The 20,980-nt window shown below is 44.2% G+C and overlaps 1 protein-coding gene across 2 annotated transcripts; it reads left to right on the top strand.

The window, feature by feature from the left end:
• The first annotated feature begins 1 nt into the window (after position 1).
• On the top strand, positions 2-20,772 carry LOC148092581 (aldehyde oxidase-like). Of its 2 annotated transcripts, XM_087819679.1 has the most exons (13): positions 2-851; positions 1,541-1,627; positions 2,433-2,624; positions 4,675-4,902; positions 9,579-9,674; positions 11,502-11,630; positions 12,312-12,386; positions 14,293-14,345; positions 15,498-15,612; positions 17,389-17,454; positions 18,454-18,642; positions 19,126-19,293; positions 20,236-20,772. In XM_087819679.1, exons 1-13 carry the CDS (start codon positions 807-809, stop codon positions 20,284-20,286), a joined length of 1,494 nt encoding a protein of 497 aa, XP_087675805.1. In that variant the 5' UTR covers positions 2-806; the 3' UTR covers positions 20,287-20,772. The 2 variants fall into 2 exon arrangements, with proteins under 2 accessions (XP_087675805.1, XP_087675806.1); XM_087819680.1 differs by lacking the exon at positions 19,126-19,293.
• The last annotated feature ends 208 nt before the right edge of the window (positions 20,773-20,980 follow it).

Below are 20,980 nucleotides of genomic sequence, written 5' to 3'. Positions count from 1 at the left end.
TATATAAACAAGCTACCAATTATTACAACTTTTTTATCTTATATTGTCAAGCTATATACTATAAGCACCAAAAGGAAAATTAACTACTGAAAAGAATAAAAACCACAGTGGAAATACTAAATTGCCTGGAGAGTAAACAGGAACATGTCCTGAAAGGATGGGGGTTACTTATACTTAGCACCTGTGTGTGTGTGGGCACGCGGGTGTGTGTTCCCTTGATTTAAATGGAGATTTTGCTTTTGTTATACTTACGTTTATTTATATTACCATTTTTCTTCAAGAATCTCAAAATATTTCCATAGGAAATTGTCTTTGAACAGGTAGAAGGCTTCGTTTCTTTGCTCACTAACATAGGTCAGTTCCTCTGTCCCATGACACAAAAAGACCTTGATTCCAGGCCTGTCCTATCTGGGAGCACTTGGCAGTCAACACCACCTGAGCTCCTCCATTTATAACCAGCCTCTAATGTGGCCTTTGGACTATTTGCCTATAGCAGAGGTTGTTATCACAGTGGGAAATGCTCCCAAAGCAATACTCTAGAGCCTCTGGCACCCACAAGCCTCCCTCCCATAAGTAGTGAATGGCAGCTATTGTGCCCTGACCCAAAGAAAGGGGAGGCTGCTGTGTCTGCTTGAGATCAGCACAGCCAGGGCTCAGGGAGTAGTTCTTTTGTTCTGTAAGATGTGTGGATGCCACTAGGAATGACATAAACTCCAGATAATACCTACTTGGTAAAAGAGTTTGCCTCTTTTGCTTTTTTTAGACATGGTCGTGCAGTTCGCTGCATTCTGGAACGTGGAGAAGACATGTTAATAACTGCCGGCCGCCACCCTTACCTTGGAAAGTACAAAGTGAGCAGAGGAAGGGAGGGGAAGGATTCATGTTGTAAATATAACACTCCATAAATGCAGAGGGCACCACTGCATGATAGGAAATAACAATCAGCAAATCAACAAACTGTACTTCCGTTTAACTTTCTATTCCTTGTGCCAATTGCTTGATTACTGGCCGGTAAAATGAAGCTTCTCCGCTCAGCTCAAGGATGACAATTTGTGAAAAGTGCTAGCTGGTACTGGCTGCTACCGAGTCAATAACTGGAAAACATATGAGTAGATAGGCCCATGAAAGCAGATCTGATAATCACACTATTCCCACATACAAAAGAGGTAAAAACAGAATGATTCCTCACACCACCCTTCATTAGCAAACATTGTTTTCTCCTATTTTTAATCTCTGCTATGCTGATGACTCCTGTAGCTATAATCCAGTCCTTTCAGTAAAGTCCCATATTAGTGAAGGACATTTCCACTTAAATGACCTGTTGTCACTTCCTCCCCAAAACTTACACAAACTCATCACACTGTCCTTCTAGATTGTTTCCTCCTTCCAACTTGGCTCTTTCTACTAGAAACCTTCAAGTCATTACCAAATCCAGTGTCATGAAGCTCTCTGTCTATGTACAGAGGATTCACAAGTGACAAAGCACTTAGAGAGTCTTGGCCCCCAGCACTCATATCAAAGGTCAATTCTCTTTCCCCAGGTTGGGTTCATGAATGACGGCAGAATCCTGGCCCTAGACATGCAGCATTATAGCAACGGAGGCTTCTCCCTGGATGAATCCTTACTCGTAAGTGTTTTAAGGAGCAAGTTTACATTCTGAAAAGTGTTACATAAAATGGTTTAATTCTGAATTTTTTAAATAGCTAAATAATATCTAATAATGAAAGCATAAAGACCTTCATTGTGGTGATAGCCACATGTTACAGGTGCCCCCAGAGTGAACCCAAAGATTTTGACTAAGTCTGGCCATGTTTCCTATACTTACAGCCCTTTTCCCAGATGCAAGCATTAGACTTCAACTGCAACTCTACTGACATTTTGCACTGGATAATTTTTTGTTGTGGCGGCTGTCCCGTGCATTGTAGGATGTTTGGCAGCGTTGTTGGCCTCTATCCAGCAGATTTCAGTGGCATAGCTACCCTCCAGTCTTAACAACCAAAAATGTCTCGTCATTGCCAAATGCCCCAGGGTAAAAAAGGGCAAAATTGCCTCTAGTTGAGAACCAATGCATTAGACCAAATGCCAAAAGATTTTTTTTCTAGGATATGATTTATATTCATTACATTTTATAGATTCAGTGGTTAGGCCTATGAATGCTTCACAGGCTTTTGGAAATGTTTGAGACCTAGAAAAAATGCATTCACTCTAAAATCCCAAAATAAAAAATGATTTCAAAAGAAAAGTTGTTCAAATCCTTAAATATTATTTCATAGCAAAGATACATTTAAATTGAGATATGGGTCTATTTTAGCATTTTTGATGTGATGGAGAGGGGTCAGTCGTTTCTGGCCTGGTTTGGTTGGAGGTCTCAGGATGGTAAAATAGGTGCAGAAGGACAAGGGTCTTATCACATCAACTCTGGATTTTCCCAGGTGTTAGAAACTGGACTTCTGAGGATGGATAATGCTTACAAGTTTCCCAACCTGCGTTGCCGAGGGTGGGTGTGCAGAACCAACCTTCCATCCAACACGGCTTTGCGTGGGTTTGGCTTTCCGCAGGCAGGGCTGATCACCGAAGCCTGCATCACCGAAGTGGCAACCAAGTGTGGTTTGTCCCCTGAGAAGGTAACACTAAATTAGTCTCATGTACAAAAGATATCGAATTTTAGAGGTGGGAGGGCCACTGGGGATCATTCGTGCTGAGGAATGTGAGATGCATAGGGCTAAATGATTTGCCCCAGGTAACCCAACTCTCTAGTTAATGCAGAGCCGGGACTCCAGCGTTCCGTGGTCCTTGTCTTACTCAGGCTGCTCCTCAAAAATCCTGGGGACAGGGCAAAGGGGGAGGAGGGGAAGAGACATCTATAATACTGTCAGCAATAAATAAAAATTAAAAACAAAACAGATAACTCCTATACACCTCATTTTTCTTGGTTATAAAATGGGGAATTCAGAGTGTTGATCACTACTGTACCTTCCAGGTATAAAGCCCAAAATTCTATCAGACGTTTTAGTACAACAATGAAATCTCCTTTAAAACACATCATGTTTCTGATGTATTATTGCAACCATTTTCTAACCAAGAGTGTAAAAAAAGAAATCCTGGGGCCAAGAAGATATTGAAGAGTGAGCATGGGATTCTAACTTGTTCAATGAGAAGTCTCCATCGGTTGGGGGCATAACTGCTACCGACAAGCTCTGTCACACCCTTCTTTCCCCTGCTTCCTTAGCATCTCAGGCAGCTGTCACCAAGTTCCAGGCACTTCAGTCGTTACAGTGGCCTCCTTTCAGCTCTTCAAGCCTCAGCCTCAACTCCATCATTAACAAGCTCTGCTTCCTTCCTTCCTCCCCCTCCACCCAGCGTCCTGGAGTGGGGTCGGGGCAGGGGGACTTGGGGGGCTCCCTCACCCCTTCTCCCCGGTGCCTTCCGCTGCGTGTTGACGCAGGGAGGAAGAGGAGGACCGGGAAAGCAGGCAGCGTCCCCCCATGTGGCTTCTCCCAGCGAGCTCTCTGGCCTCTCCTTGGGTCGATGTAGCCACTTCTCCAGCATGTTGTCTCTGAGCTCCGCCTCTGCCAGTTCTTTTGAAAATCAACAGTCCTCTGTTGGGGGGAATCTAACCCCACCTGCCCTTCAGCTGGCCCCTCACGCAGCACCCCTGATGCCCACGCCTCTTGCCCATGCTGCGGCAGTCCTTAGAAAGCCCCTGTCCTCAGTCCATCTAACTTTTTCCCCCCAGCATGAGAATCTGTGACCACAGGCAGGAGCCATCTTCTCCAGGTCTCTTGAACTTGTAGGGGATCCCTGCCTCTCCCTTCCTGGCCATCTCACCACAGCCTCTCTCCCAGGTGCTCTGTCACACTGGCCAGCGCTAGAGAAGGAAATCAGATAATGACCTTCCTTCATCTCCGGGGAAGTTGGAGGAAACAGTGGCCACCCTTCAAAACACTGCCTCGCCCGAAATGGCACAGCTCACTAACTTCCAGTCATCGTTTTATAAGGATCTGGGAATTTTTTTAGGGGGATGGGGAGACTGTATGTGTGTAATGGCCCCTGTCAGCTTGAGGAGATGACTGGCCTCAACTGCAGAGTGTTCTCAACTGAGAATGTGAAGTACTTGACCTTTTGTTCTCAGCTGTGGGTCTTAGTCTCCAATTCTGGGAATTCAGGAAGAATTCTACTCAGTGCTTCAGACATCTTGGGATGGAATATTTTCATTTGTACTTCATCCTAGTTATGGATTATATTTAAACAAACTTTCCTATTTCCCATTTGGAAGTACATGACCTTATCTTGCCACAGCATCTGTATCATCTGAACCTTGTAGATCTTGTAGTCTGGAAATTAAATTCAGGATTACCTTTCAATAGCTATTTACAAATACATCCAGTATAAAGAGTCCATGGTGTACCTGCACTGGGCTGAGTTATATAAGAAACATAAGGAAAGGGTGCCTTCCCTTGAACTTAGAGCAGCATAGAAAACATGGAAGTGCTCACATTGGCTAGAGGCTCTGAGCAGAAGAGACTGTAGTGCATTGGGAAAGGCTTCAACGGGGTGTACGTTGAACTCAGTCTGGGACTCACAGGATGAGCAAATTTTGACTGGGAGGACAGTGGACAGAGGAGTCTGTCTGCCAAGTTCCCCCACCCCCCTTTCACCTTCTTTTGTTTTTAGGTCCGAATGATAAACATGTACAAGGAAATTGATCTAACACCCTACAAACAAGAGTTTAATGCCAAGAACCTGACCCAGTGTTGGGAAGAATGTATGGCCATGTCTTCCTACTCCCTGAGGAAAGCGGCCGTGGAAAAATTCAACTCGGAGAATTACTGGAAGAAGAAAGGGCTGGCCATGGTCCCCCTGAAGTTTCCTGTCGGCCTTGGCTCACAAGCTGCTGGTCAGGTCAGTTCTCCAAACTGACAAATCAAAAGGTGTCTGGGAAACTTTCCATTAAGGTGAATTAGCCATATGGTTGCAATACCTGATTGCTAAGCTTCACCAAGCTGTGCTCAAACTAACCTTTCTCTAGAGGAAACAGGAGAGCTTCTTTGCCTGAGTCCCCAGGGTTAGTGACAAGCATCCCTCCTGGGAAATTGGGAGACCCGATTTCTACTCGTGGCCCTGACATTAAGCAGCTTAGTCAATGCACCCTGGGCCCCAGATTGCTCAAATATAAAGTAAGAAGGTGGAACCGATGACTGCCAAGACTCCTCTTTCAACTCCCCTATGATTCTGTGTCTCTGGACCTTGAAATAGAAACAGGAAGCTGCAAGGCACTTGGTGCCCTCCCCTTTTTGGTGGGTTGGGGTTAACTAAACCCAGAAAAGGAAATCATTTAAAGAATTTTTAAAACATAATCCTGGAAATTTGTTCACTTCATAGCCATTAAAAGTGCAAAAGGGAAGACTGAAAATCTATTCTCGTAGTTTAATCCTTTTGATCGATTAAATGAAGTCCCTGCTTGGTTGCCACACGCCACTTGCTATTACCACCTCCCCGTTCTTGAAAGGAACTCACACCCAACGGTTGGAGAAGGGCTGCTCTCTTCTAGCTCATTGCACAGCAGCGATGGGGGGGCCCTGTTATCTGTGCTCTTACACACACACACACATACATATATGTACCTATAAGTACATATATGTGGATAAGAGGCAGACCCCTCAAAACGATTGTCACTCCCCTTTGCAGAATTCATGGTGAAGATGTGGCAGGTGAGCTGAGTGGTGACAGGACAGGGATAGGGGGGTGGAGCTGGGAGGGGCATCGAGGGAGCAGAGGAGGCCGCGAGCGGTGGGAAGGTCCTTCCCTCATTCCCGTGTCGCCGTTCACCTGCCCATCCGGCTCAGCTTCCATGTAACCATTAGAGTGTTTCGTGCCGTTTTATTGTAGCTGGATTAGCTCCTAGGAGCCATGTAACAGTCCAAGCGGTGACCTTATTGCAGCCGCGCACCTCTTGCCTGCTTTGGTGATGATAACAGCACAGTCGTTCAGGCATCTGCACCCAGTTTACCCAGTGAAGAGGCTGTGGTTGAGGGATAAAGGCAAAAACAAGGTTATTCAAAAGTAAGGGGAGGGGGAAGCACCACCAGGACAGGGATGGTGGCGGGGAGCCCTGGCGTGCAGCTTGGGGCCCCTGATGCGCTGGCGGCTGGCGGCTGGCGAGGCGGCTGGGCTGTGCTGCTAGAGCAGGCGGGCTGGGATCACGGGGAACAGGCTCCGTGGGATACGGGTTCTATGAAGATCCCTGGGCTTTACGCTGCGGCAGATGTGGCTGCGGCCTCTATCTAATGGTGGCCATTACTTAACATCTGGCCTCCGGTAGACCAGGTCAGTCTCATCAGAAATTTCTCAAAAAGTAGATTAAATAAAAATAACGATGATTCCTGAGTTCTTTTAGATTTTACCACGTTCAACCCTCAGGGCAACCTGTAAGATGCGTAGCCTTAGCTAAGGTATCTTAGGCTCAGAGACCTTAGAGAACTTGCCCAGCTCCCAGGGCAGGTGAGAGGAGGGGCTGGGGCTAGAACTGGGGTCTGAGAGGCTCCAGAGCTGTGCTTTCTCAGCTGCCCCGAGCTGCCCCTCCGCGGGCCCTTTGGTGGGAACCGAGGTGGGATCCAGCTCAGCTGGGAAGAAAGCAGCCTGCAGCCAGCACTATAACTTCATTCTCAAGGCCACCGCGAAGCTGCCCCCGGCCACCACGCCCTCCCAGCCTCCCTCACACTGACCAGTGTCCCCGTGTGAAACACTCACCCAGGGCTGAATCCGAGCATTTGAGACCAGCCAGGCCGCCTCCTGGATGCCATGTGCTGAGAGGCTACCCTGAGGGAAACCAAAGAGAGGCTGGAACTGGAAATATTTGAGCACCTCCTGTGCATAAGGCCCTAGGCTGGATGGTTTGTAATTTCCCACTTGACTGAACCCCTATCTGTTGGGCAGGTGTGATTCTATTTTAGAATCTGAAGCCCATAGAGGTTCGCTCTCTTGCCCAAGGACATCCAGCTAGTGAGTGACAGAGCAAGGATTTGACTTCAGGACTGTCGGACACAGGTCCCATGTGCCTTATTATTCCATGTCGCCTTCCTGAGCTGAAGTGGCCCCTGTGCTCCCAACAGCTAAGGGGGCAAACATACCTCACCTCATTATATTTCATTCCTAACCGTGAACTCCGAAGGACACAGTATCTGATTACCTCTGTCTTCCCAGTGTCCCAGGATGGAACTGGCTCAGGGTAGGAGCTCAAATGTTTGCATGGACGAGAGATTTGGGAATCTGTGGGACCAAGGCAAGCTTCTCACCAATACCAGCAGTGGTTGATCAAAGATTTAAATTTCACAGACTAAGTCCCCAGTTTATATTGTAGGGCCATCTGTTCTAACATTCCAGTTGTGCCGCTTTAGTAGATGAAGCTTTGTGGAATTATCCTTTGTGGTGCTAACAATGAACCATCCGGTGGTGCCATTTAACTGAATCAAATTTGACATTTTAAACAGCCCGAGGAGATTGCAGCAGTTCATGGAACAAATGGCTCAGCAGTCGCTGATAGAAATGCTGCCCCAGACACGCGGGCAGAGTGCCGCTCCCAGCAGGGTCACATGATGTAAGAAATGCACAGTCCACTGTAACTGTCACTCAATCACGTGCGTCAGCTGTGAATTTCAGTCTCAACTTCTGAAAAGCTAGCTCAGCCAAGAAGACCAAACACAGAGCCTACAAGCTATGCTGTGGCAAATTCACTTATCAAACTTTTATGGAGCACTTACTGGGTGTGAGATACTATGTTGCATTCCCAGGGGATGCCTTAGGATTGTGGTTCTTCCTTTTGAGGGCTCACATTCTAGCAGAGTACAAAGTGCCAAAGAATGGAGCCCAGGAGCAGCCACTGCAGCTGGCATCAGCTGGCATCCGATGCATGACCCCAGGGCAGCCAGCTCTGAGCTCTCTGGAGAGAATGCCACTCCTTACCTTTATTGTTTTGAAAATAAATGGCCAGGAGCACAAGGCAGGAGTTTCTAGGAGTGAAGTGTCAATAGAGAGTAAACACACTCTTCTACACAGCCTTGGGTGATTATTATGTCTACATGGCTTTCTTAAGGTTCTAAAATTCTCCCTTGGGCTGTGAATGTATGTGCCTTTGTCCTTGGAGAAAGGGTATCCCCATGTCCCTATTTTCCCAATACATCCCTAGTTTACACCTGGGACCGGGTAAAAAGAGCCCATTTTCACTATCAAAGTGTCTTACTTGGAAAGACAGAAGCTTTTGCTTGTCATTGGCTGGAGTAAGGGGGACTTTTGGACATCAATAAAAAGGCAGTTCTCCAAGTGTGTCCTGTGGCCCACATGTGGCTATGGAGGTCCTTCTAGTGGGCAGAGAATCAATCCAGGAATACAGTCCTTTCCCTGGGATGCATCTGCTGATTGACATGCAGTCCATTGACTTTGGTTTATGACCAGGGCTGTTTATAAGTTATCTCAGTGAGTCATAAAGGCTTACTAAGATTTTAGCTTTATTAAATGGAAGTTAGCTTGTTACTAGAATTTCCTGAAGACTCTTACAAATCCTAGATAATTAATGCCATTCTGGATGGAAGATCAGACGTTAAAAAACCCAACTAATAGAGCTTTAAGTGACCCCTGGAAGCTCCAGACCACACCCATGGGGTTGGTACTTCCCAGCAGAGCAGCTACAAAGGTTTACCTTGCAGGCATTCCTGAGCCACAGCACTAGGAGCTTTTTCTTAAGACTGTATGCTCTTAATATTGCTCTTAAACTGGAGGCCCCAAAGTGAAGAGAAGACACCTTGTTTTCCACAGTTTCCTGAGATATCTCCACACCCCCTGGTTTTAGCAAGAGCAGACTTGCAAGATGGCATATTCTTGTTAATTGTAAAACATGTTTAGCTTTGATTTTGGATGTTTCTGATTGCAGCAGGCTTTAATTCTGTTAGCAGTTTGGTTCCTTCTGGATCCCTATGGCAAGCTGTACCATTAGATAAGATTTCTTCCAAGTTCTCTTTTAACTAAAGCTCTGTAATTCTGTGCCAAGGTGCATTAGAGTGGGCTTAGCTCTCTTTGCAATGAAAAAAGTAATGTCTGTTTCATCTTACATGGATTTTCATTTTTGCTTATCTATAACAACCTACAACTGTGAGACTCTATGTTCACATAAATAATTCTTCTCCCTGTTCCTCAAACTATCTACAGTTAACTTTGCATCTTAAAACTGACTCCCCACCTCCTCGAAACAAACCCAAACCTAAATTGTTGCTCCACCCATGTCAGGGATCCTTGAAAAGTACCAGTAAGCTCAAATGCCCCAATGAGGAAATCGCAGCTCAAGGAGCATAGTCCTGCCCCAGACTCAAAGCTGTCCAGCAACTATCTGGCCTCCTGTGGGTGATCATGAGGTGCCCGAGCATTGCCCTGGCTTTGTTCAGTGCTCTCAGGGTGATGGGAAAAGTGTGTATATTTTGGCAGGAGATGGAAGGAAGGGGATCATTCCCAGGGAAAATGTTTTAATTGACAAGACATATGATGATATGAGTCAAAAAGGTCATGGAAACTGTATCTTTTTTGTGTAGGCTGCTGCCCTGGTTCACGTCTATCTAGATGGGTCTGTGCTGGTGACTCACGGTGGAATTGAAATGGGGCAGGGGGTTCACACTAAAATGATTCAGGTAAGAATGCAAATAATTGGGTGAAGTTGGATGTGTGCTTATAGATATGTGCATGAGAGAGAAACTCTGTTCCAAAATAAAAAGGAGAGGAAACTAGCTTTGACCACTTAAACTGTTAAGCTATTAGCAGAAACTGGGTAAACAAGCCAGTTTGTAACTGACCCTCTTAAAAGAATGTGGCAGAAGAGTCTCAGCTTGTCTTATTGCTAAACAAGTCTATGTGGTTATTTGCCACTTTCTTTTGGATATATGAACAAGTGAGCTGTCTATTTTAAACCTTGCTGGGCAATAAAAATGTAAATTCTGATGTACTGCATTATTTCTGGCTTTTTTTTATAGTAAAGACTCTAAACAATTGATAATATAAATCACATTTGGTATTTCTAATCAAACTTTACCAGTTTTCTCTTGGCTCATTCACTTTAGATTAATTTTTAGGTACTGTTTCTATAATACAGGTTATGAAACATTTGTAAGAGGCAAATAAATCTTTTTTAGAAGACCTTACACAATTCCATCATTAGCAATAATCACTGCTTTGGGTTATTTCCCATCTTGGCTTTTTTTTCTTTTTCCAAAAATCACCAACATGCTGTTTATTGAATGTTGTATCCTGGTTTTTTCACCTGTCCTTCCACAGAGTGAGCCCTTCTTCCTGTTATTAAAAATTCTTTGCACTCATGACTTGCAATGGCTGCATGGGGATGCATATGAAATTTATTTAACCTTCCCCGATTGTTGAACATTTCAATGAATATTTTTACATAAACCTGTGATCAAATCAATGGGTATTTTCTTAGAATAAATTCTCAGAAATGGAATTACTGGTCACAGAGTGTATCTTAAATCATTTGACACATATTACTAAATTGTTTTCCAGAAAGTAGCCATCTCATTACACCACTAACCAACACTGTATGTTATGGGTTGTTTAAAAATCTTAGATAAATCGACAGGTGAATGATCATATCACATTATTGCTTTAATTTGCATTTTTCTGATTAGAGAGATGTAGGATATATTTTTCTTTCATGTTATCAGTCACTTGAGAATTATCTAGCCATATCTTTGCTCACTTGGGGGTGAGACCTCAGTGTTTTCTTTATTGGGCCACTAGACCTTTAGGTCTAAGCTTATGCGTTTTGTGTAGATGATTTTCTGAAAGTCAGTGGTATAGAAGGACTCCATATGATGTCCTTGTCACAGCTATGAACAAATTCTAGCAAGCTCTACTGCTTGCAAAAAAGGGGAGGATTTTGGATGAGCTGAAGTTAGTAATATGGTTTTGCCCCCCAGCACTAAAACCAAAGGAGGAACAAAGCCACCAACCAAGTCCCTTGTTGGCCAGGGCACCAGCCCATCTCCTTCTGAGATCGCGCTGGTCCTGCTGCTGTAATGAGGCCGTGTTCTTTCTCAGAACTGCCCTCTTCCTGCAGCAGCTCCAGAAATGTGGGTAAGGCTCTCCTTTCTAAGGTCAGTTTTTCTAGAATATTGCCGAGTGCACCATAGGAGAGGCCTCAAAGGTATTGACTTCATGGTGACAAAGACATAAAGTACTTCTTCCTTGGCGTGGGCCTTGCTTTCTCTTCCTGATGCTGTTGCACATAAGACAGTGAAAAAAAATGTGCTCGGGGCTTGGGGTCCAGATTGGCTAAGTGTTTTCATGAAGAGGAACTTTTTGCGGCTGGAAGAATTTGTGGTTCTGCCTGCTAGTCCCCATTGGGCACATCAGGGCTTCACACAGGTGCTACCACGTGGGCACATGCACGGGTCTGTGACTAACCAAACTATTTGGAAAACAAAAAACACCTCTCTTCTAAAATCCAGGTAGCCAGTCATGAATTAAGGATGCCACTGTCCAATGTCCACCTGCGCGGAACAAGCACAGAAACTGTCCCCAACACAAATGTGTCTGGAGGTTCTTTGGTGGCAGACCTCAATGGGATGGCAGTAAAGGTAAGAATCATTGCAGTGGCGTCCAAATCATTAAGCCCATCAGGACCAACACGTGGTGGCACTCCGAGGATGCTGAGAATTAACCCAGCTCTTATGTCCTTCCCACACCCTCTCAGTGGAAGCTGCCCTTCCACCGCTCTAAGTGGGATGGCACCCGGCGCTCTCCTGAGCTGGGCATGTCACCTCTTCTCGCTCACTCCTGACATCTCACTGGGCAACAAGTCCTTTTGATTCTATGCTAAAATTCCTCCGTGGAAAGAGACATTTCTGCTGCCATGTTCTGATGACAGGGCTACACTGTTCGGACTTGTAGCTCCTGCCAGGGGCAGTGCAGGCTCTCTCTCCACCCAGTTTCATTGCCTTTCACTCTGGTCTCATGCTGCCAGAGTGAGTTTCCCACGAAATAAATCTGACCATGCTGTGTTTAAAAACAGTGGCTGGTGGTTTGCCAACAGTTTTTCTGTTAAGTCCTGACCCTTTCGCGTGGCCCCCATCCTGGGCAGTTGCACTTCAACCCACCCCCGTGGAACCTGTTGGGTCACCTCTTATGGGATCGGTCTTTTCCTTCTCTATGTTCCTTGGGCCTCTTAAATAAGCCCATAATGGCACATATCATGCGGTTTTGGTATCGGTGTTTGCATGAAGTTATTATCATAATTTTAACTAAAAAATAATCCCTAGGATGCTTGTCAAACTCTCCTAAAGCGCCTGGAACCCATCATCAGCAAGAATCCTCGAGGCACTTGGAAGGACTGGGTGAGAATCACTTTGTGTTTTATGTTAGAAAAAAAGGGGGGAGGAACGTGAAAGAGATACATGTGAACTGAATAGCAGTAGGAAGAGCACTTTAACAGGTGCTACAGTCACCTAGGGAGAAGTAGAGGCCCTCTGGCTCTCGGCAGGTAGAAATCCTATCACACGACATGATGGCAGAGCTCTAACACCCGGGAAAGTCCTCTGTTAGAGAGGATGGCTTGTCTGTCTGGAGCTCTTTTAAAATGTTTTATTCTTTTTTATTTTAAATATCTTTACTGAGGTCTAATTGACATGCAATGAACTATACATACTTAAAGTGTGCAATTTGATGTTTTGATATATGTATGCATATATGCAACCATCATTAGAGTTAAGGTAATGAACACATCCATCATCCCCAAAAGATTCCTAGTGTTCCTTTATAGTCCATCCCACTTCTCCCTCACTCCCACGCCCACCCCGCCATCCCCAAACATACCAATCTGCTTTCTGTCACTGGAGATCAATTTGCTTTGTCTACAATTTCATAAAAATGAAATCATATAGTATAAACTTTTCTTACAACATAGTGAATTGACAATTATATAACTTACAAAGTGATTACACAGATAAATCTAGTACCCGCCTGACACCATACGTAGTTATTACAATGTTATTACAATGTACTCCCTATCAGAACCCTTATTTTCAGCAAGAACTCATTAATGTTTCTTGCTATGGAACCTAGGTATTTTCTAGATAATAGCTGTAAATCTGTGTATTTCTCCTTCTTTGGGTTCCACTGTTCCTAAAATGGGAAGAAAACACTTCCCATGTCTCCTCCTATAAAACATGTAAATACTTATTTAAAAATAGGAAAGCAAGTCATTGGGTGTATATTCAATCAATAGTTGAAATGGAATGGAAATATTCAACTGCTTCCTTTGATCTACTTATGATGTAGTTGGAAGAGAAAACACCCATTCTAAAGTCAACTAGGAAATTTTTCAGAGTGCTAGGTTCTAAAGCACCAGCTGCTGTGGAGTGGACATCAGTAAAGGCTGGAGTGTGTGCCACGGTGACTGTTCTAGAATGTCACGTTACGGGTGCTGGTCCGGAGGAAATAACAGTTGGGAAGTATTACTTAGAAATGGTTCCTTCCATTCCACAGAGCTAAGACTCATGCTATAATTCATATTTATGGGAGCTGTCAGCCCTTTCAGGGCACATTTATTTCTGCTCTCTTGCCTGTGCTGCCTGGGCCCAGGAAGGCTGAGAAGTCTGGTTGGAGAAGCACCACCTCACTGGGGTGAGGTGCAGTAACAGAGGATCAATCAGCTCCACCGTCGTGAAATGCTGCCATTCAGGCCACTTTCTTCTGTAATGGTTGCACTTCTCATGTTTTCTTTCTCAGGCTTGAGGACTTGGATCCAACCCCCATTTTTCCATCTATTAGTCAACTGTGTGCACTGCAAAGTCAGGAGAACTTATGCTTTAAATGGTACAATTTAGCAAAAATATTACCCCTCTCCTAGGACTGTTATAGATATATGATGTTAAAATTAAACATCCAACCGCCCATTGTTTCCTGAAATGTTCCGTGTTAATAGGCTTAGTCTTTCCAGATGACCGAGCGAAAGTCTTTATAAGCAGAACATGTGCTGCCCAGCACAGTCCAGGCTGTAAGTGTAACATACCAAGGCATCGTTTACTACAGTGAAATGCATTGAACAAGGGCTGTGACCGCAGGCAGTGAACCACAAATGCCTGTGGAGATGGAGAGTGCTGAAAGGAATAAACTAATGTTGGTTATTCCTAGTTATTACCACCGATAACTTTATTTAACACATACTAAAGTTAAAATTGAAATTTCAAGTGACTCTTACTTTAAACATCCTTACTGTGTTGTGACACCCTTCTTTCACAGGCACAGGCTGCTTTTAATGAAAGCATTAGTCTCTCGGCTACAGGATACTTCAGGTAAACAGCCCCTTCTGTCTCATGCTGTGGCGAGTAGCAGTAGCATCTGGAGGAAGAGTTTCACTTCTGTTTGCAGTTTTGGCACCAACTGACTTTGTACCTTCTAGTGACCTACTGTTATAAAGAACATTTCACTGCTGTTAATCCAAATGTGCAGAAAGGCTGTTGTTGGGAAAAATAAGCATGAAAATAAAATACAGCAGAATTGATGATTCGGATCATACTGCATAGCTCTAGAGGGTTCTCTGGGGCTAGTGCCGGGTGCTAACAGGAACCCACAGCAGTGGCTGACCTTTGTTGAAAACTCAATGTATCCCTTAAGTTAAGAAACAAAAGTAAAAAAATCAAACCCATAATAAGATAAACATCACTTACACTTTCCTGATTGGCAAAAGATCAGAAATTTGACAATAACTATGTGTTATCAAGATGTGGAACAACTGGAACTCACATGCTTTGGAAAATAATTTATCTGCTTATTTAAATGGAGAGTGAAAGCCATCAGAGAGCAGGGTGCTACAGAGAGGCTGGCCTGATTTAGGCGCTTTGCCAGTTGTAATGGGCGTCCCAGGGCACTGGCAGACTATCAGGAATAAGTACTGGGAGCATTTTTAATGGCCACCTCCAGGCTGGGGGCGCAGAGGAGAAAAGGGTAGAAAGTGCTGCAAGCTGCCGGCTGTTGCTTAAATGACATACATTTGGTGTCTTTAAAGATGAGTTGATGGTGGGAGGTCTGAGTCTCAAGGCAGGAGAGAGGTAGCCTAGGGGCCTGATCCCTCACCCAGGAGGCTGAACCCTGGAGTCAGAAAGACAAATAAACAGGTCAGTGTGAACCTTTGAAGTAGCATTTTGTGTAAAAAGTGGGTGGAATTCCCCAATCTGATTACAATAGGGTTATATGAGCCAATATTAGCCCAAAGCAATAGGATGGATAATCCTACTGTCAGCAGTTAACTTCTAGGCATAAGGAGTCATTGGTAGGGAGCAACTGGACATTTGTATCAGGCAAAACAAGTTTAATAAGAAGGAAGGAAATACTGATGTATTCAACACATTTATCGCATGCACTGTGTGCTGGCACATTGCTGTACAGGTCTACTCCCCGGGTTTGCAGTGCCCCCAATAACACGCTCCTCAATTCTCTTTCTCCAGGGGTTATGAGTCACACATGAACTGGGAGACGGGCGAAGGCCATCCTTTCGAATACTTCGTTTGCGGAGCCGCCTGTTCCGAGGTTGAAATAGACTGCCTGACGGGAGCTCATAAGGTCAGTACCCCTGGGAGGTCTTCAGGCTGCACCCTGGATGCACCTCAGCTCCATATATCCCATCCATCCAGCACCACGGAAGCACCATGTATTTGGCCTAAAGATAATTTCGCTGTGTTACCAGAAGAAAATAGAAGCTCAGCAATTGCCTTGGTGCTATGGTTGCTTCCATGGAAAACAACCAGTGGCCTCTCTTCTTTGTTTCCCTAGTCCTTTTAAATAGAACAAGGAAAAAAACCACTTCAAGGAAGAAACACAGCCTAAGGGGCTTCCATGTAGACAGCTGGGACAACTGGCAATGGTGACCGCTTTTGTGACGTGCCATCATGTGACACTCTTGAAGGATTTCATAAGCATCCATAATCTGCTAACAAGACAGTTTTATAACTAATATTGGGGTGACATACTGTTACTTCTGCCATATCCTACTGGTCACATAAACCAATCCTGGTAAAGTGTAGGAAGGGACTACGTAAAGCTTCATCCTTATGATACCAGGATGTGGGATCATTGAAGGCCACCTTGGAGGTTGGCAACCACAACCTAAAGCCACTCTCCAGCCCTATCAGAAGACAATGAGAGGTCCGGCCGGGCGTGGCTCAGTGGTTGAGCGTCCACCTGGGATCCAGGCGATCGGGGTTCGATTCCCGGTCAGGGCACATGCCCGGGTCGCGGGCTCGATCAATGACTCTCATCATTGATGTTTTTATCTCTCTCTCTCTCTCTCCCTCTCCTTTCCTCTCTCTGAAATCAATAAAGATATACTTAAAAAAAAAAAGACAATGAGAAGCAGTTTTAAGTCCACAGCTTGGAAAGCAAAACCTTCACTGACACTGCAGACTTGAGAGCACCTCCCCTCCCCTCCAGTGGAGGCCACTTGTCTCACAGAAGGCCAGTCTTACCAACTAGTGTCAAAGAGAACTTTAGATTTCATGTCTTTAAATAAGAGAGGTGAATACCTGAAGTTTCATTGTAGTAGAACATTCTGGATCACTAATTTTCATAAGAATTTTTAGTCACCGAGTTTCAATGTTAGATTTATTTTCTCTTCGGCTCTAAAAATGAAAAATTGAGCCCAGCCGGCATGGCTCAGTGGTTGAGCATCAACCTATGATCCAGGAGATCGCAGTTTGATTCCCAGTCAGGGCACATGCTGGGGTTGTGGTGTAGATCCCCAGTGGGGGGCCTGCAAGAGGCAGCCAGTCAGTGACTCTCATCATTGTTTCTATCTCTCTCTCCCTCTCTCTCCCTTCCTCCCTCTGAAATCAATAAAAATATTAAAGAAAAATCGAGAACAGCAGATAATGATTGAAATATTTTTTTTGCTGATGTACCCTGAGTTCCTGACTCAGGAAACATCAAGCTGCCAGTTGGACTCTGGACATTGGGTTGCGTGTTTGCCACAAAGTTTCGCAACGAGGATCATGAGTGCCGTAGATGTTTTCTGTGTTGTATCTCATGTCTATTGCAGTGGATTCAACTCAGTATACTACGTCACTCAGCTGGAATCCAAGCCAAGTCAATATTTTCCTCTCCTATTGTTTCCAATAAAAACAGTCAGTGTTTAAGCTGGTTAAGAGTATTTGTGTAACTCTGAAATTTATACATAATAAACTTGGTGACATAAAAAATATCATACCACTTCTTTCTGCTGAAATAGAAAGTGGCCCAAAGAAAGGTTGTATATCGACGCCATCCCAGCAGGAACCATTCCTCAGCTTTCCCTCCCTCGGTTGCGTTCATCACAGTAAACATTTTAACTTTTTTTATTACTAGATCATCAGAACAGACATTGTCATGGATGTTGGCTGCAGTGTAAACCCCGCCGTTGACATAGGCCAGGTATGTGTAACGGACTTGCCTCACTGCCTAGCTGTAAAAACCAAACTGCTATGGGGATCTTCCGGGAAAACACTGCGTCTAACTTCATCATCCTCTTACTTTTCTATCCCTGTTGTCAGAATCTTTTTATTCAGACCGGCCACAGAACTCACATCTCTTACTATTTAAAAAGGGGGAGGAAACAGAGGTGTTTTAGGTAGTGTTTGAAGAAATGGGCAGCCTGGGACTGGGGAGCTTGAATGAGAGGGACTGAGCCCCGAGGGGACAGAGTGAGCTCCACGCGTCCGGGACGGAGGTGAAATGCAGTGCTAAGCGCTGAGCCTCGGCGCAGGCATCCCACGGCCTTCGGCTTCGAGGAGTTTGAAGCTGGGCTGGGATAACAAACGTCAAATAACTGTAGCAGTAGTGATAGATAGGCAGCCTATTTTGCCCACAGACATTTTTATTTAAATTTGAAGTAATTGACAAGATTGAAAAATCACATGCTGTTTTATATAAATATTCAAATGCCTAGCACATCTAAGAACTGGAGCATTTCAAAGCTGTTCATCAAGCTTAGAGAACACAGCTCAAACCCTTTATGTTACAAGAGAGGAAACAGTCCAGAAATGTGAGGCCGGCCAGCTCGTGAGCAAGGACGTTAGCAGGAGATTATTGGTTCTAGAGCCCCGAGAGCCTTTCCTAGGGAGCTGGGGTCTGTGGACACAGCAGTGAGAGAGAGGCTTTCCGAGGTCTCTTCTAGAGCCCTTGGCATTCTAACGTCAAGCTGAGATTTGAACTCAAGGCCTTTAATTTGGAATTTAGTGCTTGTAAGATGTTTAGAAATGCTTTTAGATAAGCTTTTAAGTAAACTTTCAGAGACATTCCCCAAGACATGCTGAAAACCCTTCTACACTGTGTTTTAAAAATCCAGATAAACAGCATGACATTGAAAGGCTCCTGTTGACTATATTTTCTCATACATGGAAATTCTAAATTTTGTTTTTTGTTTTGCCTCAGATTGAAGGTGCATTTATTCAAGGCATGGGACTTTATACAATCGAAGAACTGAAATATTCTCCTCAGGGTGTCCTGTACACTCGGGGTCCAGACCAATACAAAATCCCCACCGTCTGTGACATCCCTGCAGAATTTCACGTTTCTTTATTGCCTCCGTCTCAAGACTCAAATACCCTGTATTCATCTAAGGTAAGCTATACTTTGTGAATAAACACATGTGTATGAGATACTCTTGCAGGGATGGAAGGACTACATTCCTCTCTTGGTTCTTTGGGGTTTTTACCAGGATTGTAGAAGAAAACGCCTTATTTACATTTTAATTATAAAATAATTTAACAACATTATAAACTTTAACAAATACTCTAAGTCTTGGACACTAGCACCAACTACTGTTGCCATCAGGTTGCATCTGATTTTTTACCTTGTGGTAATCATCTTCATGCCTGTATCTCCTTTCTCCATTTCGGCTCATTTCCTTAGACTGGAATCCTAAGAATGGAAATATTGGGTTTAAATAGTAAATTGCTTTTTTAAAGGAAAAAGTTATATATATAATTTACATAGTTAATATTTTATACATACGCATATGTACCTATAGATGCTCATATACATATATATACGTATATATACAGAGAGAAAGTGTCATAATCTAGTTAACTTGTTTCCCTCAAGGGTCTGGGAGAGCCTAGCCTATTCCTGGGGTGCTCGGTGTTTTTTGCCATCCGTGACGCAGTGAATGCAGCGCGACAGGAGAGAGGCCTGTCTGGACCATTGAAGCTCAGTAGTCCACTCACCCCAGAGAAGATTAGAATGGGCTGTGAAGATAAGTTCACAAAAATGGTATGCTCTGCTCATTAAATTCTGAATTTTTCTCCCCTGTCTTGTGGTCAAGTTTTATTAACCCACCATGGTGGTTTTCTGTGGAAGAAAAGGTGACCAGAATGCCAAGGGCACTTGAGCAGGAGAAGAGCAGAGTGGCCCTTGAGTTGCATTTTTCCACCAGCCTGGCCCTGCCTGGCCTGCAGTGGGGCTCAGCTCTGTACCACTCGAGAAAAGAAGGTTTATTTTTTTATCATCAGTTATATGTTCCTCCCTTGTTTTGTTTTCTTCCCAGGACACATTGGTCCAGAATAAAAGTTCAGGAACTGTGCCCTGAGCCTAAGACACCCAGGCCAAAAATATGGGCCACTCCAATGGTCTATCTCAGTCCACCCAACCAGGCACTGACAGTGTGCGAGTCCTGATTTGAGCTGCACACACTCAAAGGGCCTTTTCCCAGCCCCCGGTAGCAGGATTCCCAGCTACATCCACACGCCTGCCGGGCAAACATCTCAGCTCTCCTTGGTCATTCTCAGTGACGGGATTTTTAATTGTGGGAGGAATTCATGTCATTCCCAGTAACCTCTCTGACTCTAAACAAGCTATTCCTTGTTTATTCCTACACTGAGGGGAGAGCCCCCCACACCTCCTCTCCTGCTGGCTCTTTGTGGCACCCCTTATAGCTTTTCCTAACCCCGTGAGGCACCTCTTCTCCCTGGAGAAACCCAGACTGATTCCACTTTCCGTTTGTCCCTCTTCAGGATGGGATGGCTTTGAGCTGCTCCGTCCCCCCGACCCTCAGTCCTCCCCGGATTCCTCCACACTTCCCATGCCGCCTCTGCCAAATCTCTCATTGTCCTGGTCACCCTCGGGGTGGTTTTTATCCCATTTTAATGCTCTGCTGTCTTTAACCTGTCACAAACATTTTCCAAATGCAAACATAAATTTGTCCTTTTATTCTAGATTCCAAGGGACAAACCTGGATCATATGTTCCTTGGAATATACCCGTATGAATCAAGTACGAACTTACGGAGAAAATCGGTGGCTCTTCCCATATAGCAACCTATCCAGTTTCCATGCTCGAAGATGCTCGGTCTGAAAGACAAATTTTCACAGTTCAGAAATCATTTCACAGAGTATCACTTTTATGTGATGCCAATTTTAAATGTTCTGTTTAGATTTTGATAGATATGCTTAAGCAATTTAGAAATCATATTTTAAATGTATAAACACTAACTGGTTTCCTCTAGAAGATCGTTCCCGTTACCCTGCCCCTTAAACCTTGCAGCTGAATGGAATAGATGATGACTTGTCTGTGATTCATATTTGGCTGGTATCCACCAACAGAAATTATACTGTCTAGTGAAAGGAAATTTTCAAAATGATTTTATTAGTAGTATGAACTGTAAAGGATATTCACTTTTTACTTTATATGTGTTTGTATTTTTAGTTTTTAAAAATACGCATTAGTTCTGTAATTTAAGACAAATTAATAAACAACCACATTTAACACCTAGAAATGCTCCTGAATTTGTTACGTCTACACGGTTTTTAGTTCCATTTCATTGACTAAAGAAGGTCTTTGTCGCTGACTGTACAAAATTTTGTTCCAGTGGGTCACCCCCAGGGCAGGGAGAAGTGTGCATTGTGTAAGAACGAGGTTGAGATTGAAATTTCAAATTGGTTTAAAGGAAGAGGAAACTGGAG

The sequence above is a fragment of the Miniopterus natalensis genome, chromosome 8, assembly GCF_054644295.1.
Source record: "Miniopterus natalensis isolate mMinNat1 chromosome 8, mMinNat1.hap1, whole genome shotgun sequence".
In the NCBI taxonomy this organism is placed as follows: domain Eukaryota; kingdom Metazoa; phylum Chordata; class Mammalia; order Chiroptera; family Miniopteridae; genus Miniopterus; species Miniopterus natalensis.
The sequence above is the reverse complement of the archived record's forward strand: the minus strand, read 5'-3'. Positions and strand labels throughout refer to the sequence as shown.

What these genes read in the sequence shown, in the direction of transcription:
- LOC148092581 (XM_087819679.1), top strand. Translation starts at nt 807, where the DNA reads ATGTTAATAACTGCCGGCCGCCACCCTTACCTTGGAAAGTACAAA. An exon ending in GTGGTTTGTCCCCTGAGAAG is followed by an intron (nt 2,625 to 4,674) that starts GTAACACTAAAT and finishes TTTTGTTTTTAG; the next exon opens with GTCCGAATGATAAACATGTA. An exon ending in GAGGCACTTGGAAGGACTGG is followed by an intron (nt 12,387 to 14,292) that starts GTGAGAATCACT and finishes CTTCTTTCACAG; the next exon opens with GCACAGGCTGCTTTTAATGA.